Below are 12811 nucleotides of genomic sequence, written 5' to 3'. Positions count from 1 at the left end.
AAAGTTAAATGCAAAAAAAAAAATGTGATAATGTTGATCTGAACTAGCTCATTTTCCCCAAATACTTCTGAACATGCACATTGGTATGCACATTTGTGTCTGTCCTTCCAAACTGATCTATTCCTCATACTGATAGTGCTTATTTTTACCTCTAAGCTGTTCTTTTGTGCTGCATTATTGGTTTTTAAGAAAGTATATAGGGGGTTTAGATGCAATAGGGGCCTCCCAAAACTCTCTGATTCTGTTCATTAAATGTGTGTATAATTTTTCTTAAAGTAACATTAGTACCTGAGGAGAAGAGATAAGTGGTAAGTCTTTAGCTATAAGTCAATAAATAATTTTTACATAAACAAGCTAGTAAAATATGTAGCCATGTAATAGGATTTGCTTATTTTTCATTTGCCTACTGCAAACTGAGTTCAATCAGTATAAAGTCAGAAAAAAAATTCTCAAAATACAAGGAGCTGTTTTGTATGTAGACTATTACAAAAGGAACTAGAGAAATGCTCGGGGGATTCTATAGCATCTGTAGTTTAAAGGAATATTTGCCCTTTGGGATAACCCTTTATTCTTTTGTTCCTCAAAAAGTATAGAATTTCAGTGTACATTATGATGGATTTTTTGAGACTACATTGTAGGTAAATTTTTAATATAGTCTCTGGATGATGACAAGAAAACAAACTACAGCTTGTAGAAATTTAATCTTCTGTTTGCAATTCCCTGGCACTACCACTGTCCCTACTGTACTATATTCTGAATTATTTACTGCAACACTGCTCTTTGAGCAATTGCCATCTTGACCCAGCCACCCAGTAGGTGTATATGGGTTTCTGCTTTTCATGAGTGCTGCCAGGCTTGAATTTACCCTTGTCTACATTGTCTTCCCTCACCTGGCACATAGTTGGTCATACTAAGGCTTGTAGATACTGCCACTAGAACACACCACCCAAGCTTCCAAATCCAGAATATAGACTTCTAGAATAGGTATAAATATTCAGTGTTCCAGTTGTCTCAGGCTACATACTACTAACCTAACAACAGTTAGGAAACCTGTGTGTCAGTGATCCTGGTTGTCACTCAAGAGACATCAAGATTAGACATACTAGTATGCATCACTCTGAGTGCATAATAGAAATTGTTTGTTTTTGAAGTGCTAGGGATTGAGTCTGGAGTCTTGCACATTTTAGACAAGTGTTTCATAACTGAAATACTTGCACTCTGCCCAAGAATAGGTCTTTAGTATAAACTGACTTGATGTTAATATGACTTCTGTTTATTTGCTTTTGTTTCAGCTTCCTTTGTTTCATTCAATAAAGTATGTTTCAGTGCTTTAAATTAGAACTCTGGCACATGGTAGGCACTCAATATAAGCCTGCTGCTGAGATCATTATTATTTCCAGATGTCTCATGGCTGTTAAATGGCTGGCACCTGTTGGCAGTGCTAACAATCCCACTGAAATTCTTAATAACCACATTATGCATTGCTTAAAACAATTGAGGTGAAACCATGTGGTTTTTCTTCTTTAATCTGGTAATATGATTAATTGTAGTAATTGATGTTTTTTGTAACAGTGATTTTTTTCTGTTAAACCAGCCTTGCATTCCTAGAATAAACCAGATGTTATCATGTAATACTGCCCTTTTTATATACTACTAGATTCAGTTTGTTTACACATTGGTGATGATTTAGAAGTATGAGTTCTTGGGGTTGTATTTGTGGGAGCGTTCTTAAGTATGAATAGTCTCTATTACATATAGACCTAGTTACATATTCAATTCCTCTTGAATAACTTTTGATAAGCATTGAATCCGGAGAGCTCCTCCCCACTCTGTGACCTACAGTGTGCCTCCAGATGGGAAGCAGATCCAATAATAGTGCTCTCCTCACTGACTTGTCTTTTCTCAAGGGCCACAGTTCCATGTTGCCTACTGCCAGTATCTAAAGACGTTTGTTTCATGTAGTGTTTAATCGAGCTTTCTAGTTCTTTCTGACAGAAGAGTAACTCTGAGCTTTGTTCTACCCTGTAAGAAACTGGAAGCTACCTGGTTTTTTTTGGGTATTGAAAAACATAACAAATTGTGTTGGTTATAGTTGTTCCTTAACCAGATATATCGGTTTGACCTTAAAATTCTCAATTAGTTAAATTTTACATGTACTGTTGATTTTTAATCATATTGTAGTCCATTTCTTTCTGTCACAAATAAGTAATATGACTTGTTTTAGAAATTAGACTTTAAGACTAAACTTTATTTTTTCTCTTTATTTAAGTTTCCTTCAGCATTTGAATTTAATGAATTATTCTTGATTACAATTTTGGATCACCTCTATAGCTGTCTTTTTGGAACCTTTTTGTGCAACTGTGAACAACAGCGCATCAAAGAGGTAAGTGTATTTGCTTCCCCTGTTGTTCAGGCACCTTTCCTAGTAAGGTCTACCAGAAGGGGGCCTGAATGGAATAAGGATTTTGCTCCTGGTCCTACTGCTGCTTGTGAATGGTACAGAGTTGTAGAAGAGATGCCCTAAAAACTTCTAGAAACAGAAACCCAACAAGCCTACAGCTCTCTAAAGTGTAGGACAAAATCCATATTTCCACAGTTCAGTTTGATGGAGCCCTGTTAACTTTTTAAAAAAGATTTTAATTTGTTTTTAATATATATAAATTTATATATATACATACACACACATACATACATACATACATACATACTAGGGAGCCAAAAGAGAGCTGGAGTTCTTGGCAGCATGAACCACCATGTGGGTACATGGAACCAAACCCAGGTCCTCTCTAAGAGTGGCGAGTGTCTTTAAGAGCCAAGCTGTCTCTCTAGCCCTTCTGCTAACTTCTTAATTTTAAAAAAGGGGGCATTAAATAGTAAATATAATGGCATGTAAAACAAATGTCAATAAAGATGCATAAAGCAAAACAAAGGAAACCCATAACAGCAGGATGAAATCTATGAACTGTCTTTACCAATTCTTGTAAAAATAGAGTACAAGATTTATTCTTCATGTTAAAAAAAAAGCTCAACATAGATTGCATAATACAAAATTTACTCATCAGAAGTATAGAGTTCAGCACAAGCTGATATTTAATGTCATAAATATTTTAGCAACCCTCTTGGAAAATTCCATATCTATTAGCAGTTAGCCTCATATCCCCAACATCTAGAAACTTGCCTGTCTCTTAAAGGTCTGATTTCTAAAATATATAAAGAACTCAAGAAACTAGACTTTAAAATGCTAATTAACCCAATTAAAAAAATGGGGCACTGATCTGAACAGAGAATTCTCAACAGAAGTTCAAATGGCCAAAAGACACTTAAGGTCATGCTCAACCTCCTTAGCGACCAGGGAAATGCAAATCAATACAACTTTGAGATACCATCTTACACCTGTCAGAATGGCTAAAATCAAAAACACCAATGATAACCTTTGCTGGAGAGGTTGTGGAGGACGGGGTACACTCATCCATTGCTGGTGGGAATGCAAACTTGTGCAACCACTTTGGAAAGCAGTGTGGCGGTTTCTCAGGAAATTTCCTATAAATGGACTCATACAGTAGGCACATATTTGTGAGTGACCTACTTAACCTAGTGGAACAATTTCAAGGTTCATCCATATGACAGCATATTCCTTTTTATGTTAAGCAATATTTCTTTATGTGAACAGAGCACATTTTGTGTGTCCATTTATCAGTTAATAGATATTTCATTTTTTTTCTTTTTGTGGCTCTTTTAAATAATGTTGCTATAAGTGTTTATGTCCAAGTCCCATTGTTTAATGGTTATCTGTGCCACTATAACCACATATTTGGGTATTAGGGTCTTTTATTCAGATGAACAAATCTAATTGTTACACTATTTCTAAAGTGTGTACTGTAAAATTGAGAGGGAGATATAATGTGATGGAAATATAAACTTTTCTAGCCTGCCACAGTGGTGTTTTTGTGCAGATAACCATGCCATTGCAGAGGATCCTAAATGCAAATTTAATCCACATTTATGATTATGAAGAGTCACAGAAACAAACATCAATCCAGACTTCAGTGTGTATTTGTTATTAACGAGCCTGCTTATCCTGTAGATGCTAGAAAGTTCTTAGTACCTCATTACAGATACAATTGCCAGAGATTGCCTAACTTGAACACTATGTTTTCCTGGAACAGCACACATGTAGCATGAGGCTATGCATAGCCAGAGGGGTGGGCCTCAGTAAATGTGCATAGATTTTTCTGTGTTTGAATTCACTTCATTATCCAAATTCTTCCCTTTCTGAAATACTAATCCTTGAGGCTGCGGAGAACTTATTTCAATGTAGTGCTTTTTTTTCTTTTTCAGGATATATATACAAAGACTATATCTTTATGGTCTTATATTAATAGCCAGCTAGATGAATTTTCAAATCCCTTCTTTGTGAATTATGAGAACCATGTGTTATATCCTGTTGCTAGTATGAGTCACTTGGAATTGTGGGTAAATTATTATGTACGATGGAATCCACGGATGAGACCACAGGTAATTTTGTATTCTTCTTTTTAAAAGCATAAGTCTTTCTTTTCAAATGAAGTTGGTATTATAAAAATGTGTGTATAGTAGATACTGACATATTGAAGGGCTATTGTTCTTAGAAGTCAAGGCTCCATCTTTTGTGTTCCCATTTCAGAAGGTTCCACCCACATACCAACCCTGATACCACTTGCTGAGTTAGAGTCCCAACTCTTACATGTATGTCTTCTGACAAAAGTATGAAAAGTATGAAAAGATGAATGTACATCTCATGCTGTGTTTGCTTCTGAATCTTATAAATTTCTGGGAGGTATTGTGGGTGGCACCTCCCTCTACAAGTGTACTTATGGAGGCAGTGGAGGCTTGGGAAAATGCACCGAGGTTCACTTCTAATGTAATAAGAAGAGGATTGTGATGAGTTGTCGAGCAGCTACAGTAAAGTTTCCCTACCCTGCTACATAATTTCACAGTAAAGAAACAGGTTTTGACATTTAAAAAAAAGGTACAGTGCACAACAGAGGCCAGTCAAGCAAGCCTCCCTCCCACTTGTTCTGTTCAGTGGCTGAGCTCTTGATGCTCCTGGAGTGCTCCCCTGATTAGATATACCAGACCTTCGACCCAGCCTTGCTCTCCACCCTTAATATTCTCCACATTGAAGCGCGGTTAATAAAAGCTCAGAGATAGATATTGGGGTTCAACCTGAAGATCTGAAAAGCAAAGGAGCCAGCCACTGGCTCTTATCTCTACCTCAGTCTGAAATGGTGATCCTGCCTCCAGGAATCTCAGAATGAGACTGTGACTGAGAACTGTCTCCTCCTGTTTTATATTCCTCTCTAGGGATTAAGGGTGTGCACCACTACTGCCCGGTTTCTATGGCAAACTAGTGTGTCTACTGGGATTAAAGGTGTGTGCCACCACTTGCCTGGACTATAAGGCTGACCAGTGGGGCTCTTTTACTCTCTGATCCTCAGGCAAGCTTTATTTACTAAAATACGAGTGAAATGCCGCTGTACCACATAGGTAGCCAGGCCTGGCAGGGTCTAGGTCTAGAAAGATGTCATACAGAGGCAACCTTCTGCTGCGATTTTTGTTGTTTCTTGAGTTTAATGCTCTGGTGGTTTAAAGGACAGCTAACAGGAATATGTTGTTAGGTTTTGCTTTAACATCACTAATTTCATCATCCAAGGACCAGAAACTCATCCTGCTCCTCATCTGTCCCTCACCTGAAGTCTGTACACTCTCTATTTCTTCCTTAAGCCCCGCTAGCTAGGGAAAAGTTGAAACTACTCCTTTCTGTTTTCTTTGCCCAGAATGGAACTCCAGGTGCTACCATCACTTTGCTTACCCTCCCTCACCTAGACAGCGTGCTCACTTTTGTACTCAGCTGTGCCCTTCAGCTGAAACGTACATATCTCCTCCCCTGATCTTCTTTTGTGTGACATTGCAGCCCAGGCTGAGGTCACTTGCCTCATTTTCTGATGCTTTCCTGTTAAATTCTAAATGTTCCACATGGCTAGAGCTTTCTTCCTCTACATTCTGAGTTAGCCCTGCCACCCTTGGACCTCGGGAACATTCTCTGAAACTATGTGATCAGACTGAGCCCATTACTTGCCCTCCTTGCAAGGCCAGGCCCTAGGTCCAGGCCCTATGCTCCCCATGGCCTATACCTCTACTGCCCCTTCTCTTTCAGTGCTAGTGGCTCAGCAGAGCACCACAGAGATGGAAGTGCAAGGGGCATGTCTGTGCTTCACTGCAATCCAGAAATGCTTGCCTTTCTGACCTTATCAGTATTTTTGTACTGGGCTATTTCAGGGTCCGATGAGCCCTTCTTTTTCAGTAAGTAGAATCAGATTTATCAAAAATATATTACTATTTTATTAGTGTGTGTTGTACAATGGCACATGCAGGGGTTTCATTATGACATTTCCATATATAACACATAATATTATTTGATTATAATAAGGTGTCATTGCCCATTTACCTATTCACCCTTTCCCCTTTCCATATCCCTCATAGTTCTCCCTTACTTACCATGTTTCCCTTGCCCAGATTTCTCATATGGCATAGGAAACAAAGCGTGTATTCCACTTGCAGCAGCTTCCTCCTGTTGTATATTTTTGTCATGCTTAAGCACCTGACTGAGTAACAGAAAAGTTGGGCTATTATACCATGTTGCAAACTGGCCACTTTATATTACTTAGAAAAGGCTACTAAAGAGTTATCTTGATGACTCATGACTAGGCATATAGAGTGGGTGGAATGTCTTTAGCATTAGGGGAATACCAAGTCAGTGCACTCTGGGAACTGAGTGGCTTCTCAGGAACTGCAGGAGTTGCCATCTGCCCATACCCATACTCTGTACTCATCAGGTTGCAAACTTGAAGGGTGGTGAAGCTAGGTAGAAAGCATCCTCATAGCTATGTAGGTTCCTTCTGCTAGTGCTTAGCAACACGTCTTTATTGCACACTCCTGCAGTGGAGGGCTGCCAGGGACCAAGTCATTCGTAAAACTTATAGCCTACAAGAGAGTCTGTCTCTAAATGCAAACTGCAGACAGTTTCCTATAAAGGTAAGCAAATCAGGGTTCAGCATGTTGAGGGCAATGAGGAGCCATAGCATTCCTGCTATCTTGCACCTCTGTGTTTCACTGAGCATATAACTTCACTTAATACTCATGAAAGTCCCACACAAAGAGTGAAAGAAAATGACAGAAAGAAACCAGAACTCATCCAGCACCTTGCTGCCTGGTACATGTTGGCATGCACATGCCCCTGTCCAGGGTCAAACTCCATCTTTATCAGTGATTTGCTGCCAGATCTAGAAGAAGGTCCTGAGCCTTCATAGGGGCATGTAAGCATGATCTGTACCAAGTAGTTCATAGCACCATGCTGTCATACTGGCCAAGTGGCAGGCGTGGGAAGGCAGCACTCTGTTTTCCCTACACAGTGCTGTGCAAAAGGGAGAACTGAGAAGGCTATCTACGAGTCATAGTTTCCCCTAAATGTAGCAAACGCATACCAAATACCTCCTAAGTATGCTGAGCATACAGTGTTTTGGGAGGCCACGCAGAACTTTGGTGACAGCAATTCTAGAGGGGTAGGTGACATTTGTGTGGCAAGGTCAGGTTGTGTTCGGAAAATATTGCTTCTCCACTGCCAGCACTCAGATAGAGGAAAGGGTGCTGCACTGAAGACTGGGGCTGGGAAATATACAAGTAGATGGTGTGGATGGAAAATGGTGGCACACTGAGCCAGCTGAAGTAGAGAAATGTGTGCAGAAGAAAGTAAAGACACAAGACATCAGGTTTCTGAGACAAAGAAGTAGTAAAATTGGCCACTGAGGGCCTCCATATCAGCATCCAGCAAAGGATGAGTATGGTGTATGGCAGTGGGTATCCTCTTAGTGCCCTCTTGGCTTGAATCTTATACATGCCCAAGAGATAGACATGACTGGCCTTTTCCTGGGCATTTTCTCTAATATAAACACATTGTAGCTAAGCCTCAGGGTTTTCTATTCCTTCAGGCATGCCTCTGCATACATAAAAATGAAATTGAAATGTGAGAAAACATACCAAAAGCTTCATGAAAATATAAGGTGATAGCAGTTCACTGAGCAACCATGGGTCTCAGACCCTGCATGTTTTGCTCCCAAGATCCCATGTGGGTTACTGATGAAGACTTGATTGCAAAGTATTATTACCACCTGTGACTTGGCTAAATGATTCCATGCCTGTGGTAAATAAAGACAGACATCTTGAGAGGAATGGAGCATTCCCCCAGAGCACAATGGCCTCTAGAGCCAGCCTTTGCTATGTGATAATGGTGTTTCTGACTTTCTCTTTCTGGAGCCTGCCAAAATGGAGTTGTTTTTTTTTTTTCTTTTAACATTCCTGTTATTTGAGACACCTAGCTGTCTTTGTTTGTTGTCCTCCTGTCAGTCTTTCTGGGTCTCTCCCATCCCACTAAGAAGGATGATTGCCAGTAACACTCAGAATGATAGTTTCAAGTATTTGAGGGTGTAGAAGCAGGACCTGGTGAGAGGTGGGCCAGAGAAATAGGCTGGCCTTAGAGGCCAAGCTCAGGGTCTTACTCTTAGTCCTGAGGAAGTAGACACTGAAAAGTGGTATGTGGTGAGCCATATTGTCTCCCTGAGGCTTAGGACCAAATCCAGTAGCTGCTGTGTGTACAATGAACTGGAAAGGAAACAGGGCTCTCCAGACCCTGCGCATGCCTCCTTTGTCCGTAGCTGGTGACCTTTGCTGCTCAACATCACCCCCAGTCTGAGAAATCTATATGGTCACTTTTGTCTATAAGGGAAAAGCTGGGTCTCCAGTCTGGGCTCCTAGTAGGTACTGAGGGTGTCTGTTAGCTTAGAAAGCTGGGCATGATGAGCATAAACATGAGGACCTTCTCATCGCTTTGTTCTGCTCCCCCACCATCATCGGGGGGTCTAAAAGATAATCAGGGTGAAGCAATGAAAACGCACTAGTTGGGAAACAAAGGACTGGTCTCCTGGCGTACCTGCGTGCTGGCAATGCCCTCTAGGGGCTTTCTGCCAGCTCCTGTTCCAGGTGATGACACACAGAGGTCTGTGCTGAAGAGAGTGCTGACTTCCTAGAAGTGTTTATAAAATACACGAGTACAGGGCTAATGGAGCTGGGGGCTGACGAACACTGCTTAGTCCGGCAGCTGCGAAGAAGCTGCTTACACTTCTGACTCTTCCAAAGGCTGCCTTGTTGACTTGTGGCTACACCTGAACCTGTTTGCGCCTTCCTGAGAGCAAAGAGAATGGAGATTGAGGATGGCCTGCCTACTCCAGTGCCTTTTCATGCCTAGCTTGGCCCCAGGGGCTGCAGGACAGCCTGGGTAACCATCAAAAGCTCCTAACATGTGGAGATGGAGTCACTGTGCTGGTTAGTTTTATGTCAGTGTGACACAGGCTAATGTTATCTGGGAAGAAGGGCACTCAGCTGAGAAAATGACTCCATCAAACTGGCCTGGGGTGTATTTTCTTGATTGGTGATTGATGTGGGAGGGCAATGCCACCCCTAGCCTGATGACCCTGGGTTCTATAAGAAAGCAGGATGGGCAAGCCATGAGAAACAAGCCAGCAAGCAGCGCCCCTCCATGGCCTCTTCTTCAGCTCCTACCTCCAGGTTCCTTCCTGCTTTTAGCTCCTGCCCTGGCTTTCCTTGGTGAGTGTGGCCTGAGAGCTGTAACCTGAAACAAACCCTTTCTTCCTCGAGTTGTTTTGGGTTCTGGTGTATTATCACAGAAATAGAAACCCTGACCTTAGAAGACTTACACTTGGTGAAACATTGGTCAGTGGTCAGGAGTCTGGGCACATAGGTGTCTGGGTGGTAAAGAACCATTAGGCTATGAGCCTAGATACTGAAATGCTGTATTGGAACAAAGCATGCTCCAGCAGCACTGTGCTAACAGCCTTATCTCTGTTCACTGCCAGATGCCGATTCACCAGAATCTCAAGGAGCTGCTGGCTGTCAAGGCTGAGCTGCAGAAGCGTGTGGAAGATCTGCAGCGGGAGGTGGCCACACGAGCCATCTCAGCTTCTGAGAGAGGCTCCTCGCCTACCCACTCAGTCACTCCTGTCCACACCTCAGTCTGATGAACAAGGCCAGTGTCCTGGGCCAACCATCCTTCTGCTCTACTGTCTTCCAGAAGCTCAGGGACCTGGCCAATGATTTTATGGTTCTAGCTTGTCATCTTAGGATTAGGTCCAGAAACCATTTGTGTGGCTAGGTGACAGCTCCTATTAATAAGTTCTTTTATGTGAACAGCCTGTGACTTTCTTGAGGGCAGTCTCACAGAGGCATAAGATGTGACACCCACCCTGTGAGCTACCTTGTCTTGTACAGGTAGCTTGGGAAAAGCTAGATTGAATACAGTGTGGTATTTCAGCTTAAGAGAATCTCCTACTACTTCTTTCCAAGTTAAGTCCTTTGTTAGGAACAACCTGTTCACATATAGAACGCACCACAAGCCATGTGGCTTCTCTCAGCCTTTCAGCACAATTTGAAAACTGGTTCTAAATGAAATGCTAGTGTGGCAAATGGACCACTGCCACTTGTTCTACAGTTATCTTCACGCAAGAAGTCCTGTACAATTGGTACAATATGTACTACTGTGTACATACAAGGTATTTTTTAAAGAGAAACATGCCTTTATTTTCCTATGTCCTTTTTTATGTTTAGAATAGTTGTCTCAGGAGTCATCTGCTGAACTGTGCTGTATGAGAAATTCTTGCCCAACAGAGTTTATGTTGACTTTTGTGTGGTACGTTTGAATTAAGATTTCAGATATGTCATCTCAGTGACAATGTAGTATTGTTCTAACTCTGGGACTTGCCTTTTGAGGCGGCACAACCCATTCATTCACTGATGAGGTAACAGAGAATTATGAATGCTCAGTCCTCTGGCCTTGTTGCAGGTAAGCTGAGGGCTCAAGCAGCATTGTGTGTGTGTGTGTGTGTGTGTGTGTGTGTGTGTGTGTGTGTGTGTGTGTGTTGACGGCTCTCTAAAGGATCAAGTCTTGGGAATTGTTCTGGCCATTGAACCCTGCATCCTACCACCTGTTAAGATGTCCAGCAGCCGTGTCAGAGCAAGTCTGCTTTCCCTGCTATATACTGGGACACCACGTCTCCATTTATCACAGTCCCTTCTCAGTTTACCTAATAGCTGCCTGTCCATTCTTTAAAGCAACCAATGTGTTGCAGCTTTGGTTTGGAAAGCATAGCATGCTCTTCCTTCCTTGCTTTTCCTTTCTCGGAGCCACCCTTGGCTATCCAGGCCTCACTCCGCAGTAAACAAATGAGCTCTGCTACTCCAGCAGTCCTTCTAGGAATGAATTTCCCATCAGTTCCTCTGTGTGCAGTGCCAGCATCCCCACCCCCACTGACATGCCTAGTTTTGCATGTCACTAGATCCTTCAGAGTTGGAGATGCGTTCGAAGCTGACAGAGTTGGCCCCTGAGCAGAGATGCATCACATCTTCCTCTGCTCAGCGTCAACTCACTGGATGCCATGCAGTTCTACATGTTGACCTCAGTTTTCAAAACATATTCGTAAAGGGTTTTCTACAGCTGAATACATAAAAAGTAGATGATTTTTCAACTTGGAACATTCTGATTCTTACAGAAAACTATCCAATCATAAGATAACTAGAGACATTTATTCAAAGTTTGATAAGCTAACATCAAGTCTCCATTTTTATCATCTAGGGGATTTGTTTCTAAACTATAGTTTGTCATATAAGTTTTGATTTATTCTCCTCATATATACAACACCTTATTTGTAAATGGATAAACTGCCATGCCTGAGGTAGGACTGCCATGAGTTCAGGGCCAGCTTTAACTGTATATTGAGTTCTGGACCAGCTGGGCTATATTGTGGAACCCTCTCTCAAAGTCAATACCAAAAACAAAATAACACAAACTACAATATTTTTCCTTCATATAATTTTTAAAACTGGGAACATTTTCCTTAGAAATACTGTGTAATTCCCCAGCAACAACAGGACTACTAAACAGGGTGGGCTGGATGATGCTTTGACAGAACCAGAGAAGCAATAGGGACCACTTCTTGGTGGTCAGCCACCCTGGCACAGATTAGGATCTGTCCCCTGGTCAGGCTACGTCCTTCCCCCAGCTGTGTGCCTATAGCACCCCACGGAATCTCCATTGGATTTTAAAGCACAACAGAGTATTTCCCTTTGTATGTTTCTAGCACAGAACTGTTTCTAAAACAACTTGACGTGTAGTTTTCTTATAGAAACAATTATTTCATGTTTGTTTTACTTAAGTACTAGAATGTAAAACCTTTAAGGTTCAGATTTTTAAACAACTAGTATAATATCTTATTTGCCTCATCTGCTGCACTGTATCCCAACCTGTAATTAAAATTATAATATGTTTGCTCCCTGGTCTTTTTGTTGTCTCTTTTGACCATTCCAGTAGCTTTCCACCTGAGGAAAGTGAGTACTAATAAAGTAGCACGTTGAATGCTTACTATGCGCCTGCCACAGTTAATATATGTAAAGTGCTCAATGCTACTTGATTGACTTACTAAGTTGTCAGTAATTTAGTGTGAGTCTTGAGTGGTTGGGCTGGAACAGGTTGGTGATATGATTTTCAATCTGAAGGTCCCCTTGTTCATAACCTTGAAGAAATGTTGAAGATACAAAGACCTGGAGTAAGCAGAAGCAGTGGGTTCTCCTTTTGCAAATACACTGTTCTCTTCAGTCCTTGTCGGCTCTATGGGACTGTGTACTTTTTTAAAGGTTCTAAAACCTA

At 41.4% G+C, this 12811-nt stretch overlaps 1 protein-coding gene across 5 annotated transcripts in view; it reads left to right on the top strand.

Annotated features, from left to right (window-relative positions):
- Mtmr1 (myotubularin related protein 1) overlaps positions 1 to 12434 on the top strand; it is a 75324-nt gene extending 62890 nt beyond the window's left edge. For all 5 annotated transcript variants that reach the window (XM_050123635.1, XM_050123633.1, XM_050123634.1 and 2 more), the window contains 3 exons: positions 2270 to 2383; positions 4339 to 4515; positions 9969 to 12434. In XM_050123635.1, the coding sequence (XP_049979592.1) occupies positions 2270 to 2383; positions 4339 to 4515; positions 9969 to 10130 (453 nt within the window). In that variant the 3' untranslated portion in view covers positions 10131 to 12434. The remainder of the gene's footprint in view (positions 1 to 2269; positions 2384 to 4338; positions 4516 to 9968) is intronic.
- The last annotated feature ends 377 nt before the right edge of the window (positions 12435 to 12811 follow it).

The sequence above is a fragment of the Alexandromys fortis genome, unplaced genomic scaffold (assembly GCF_014885135.2).
Source record: "Alexandromys fortis isolate MF-2015 unplaced genomic scaffold, M_Fortis_MF-2015_v1.1 scaffold_206, whole genome shotgun sequence".
NCBI lineage: Eukaryota > Metazoa > Chordata > Mammalia > Rodentia > Cricetidae > Alexandromys > Alexandromys fortis.
The sequence above is the reverse complement of the archived record's forward strand: the minus strand, read 5'-3'. Positions and strand labels throughout refer to the sequence as shown.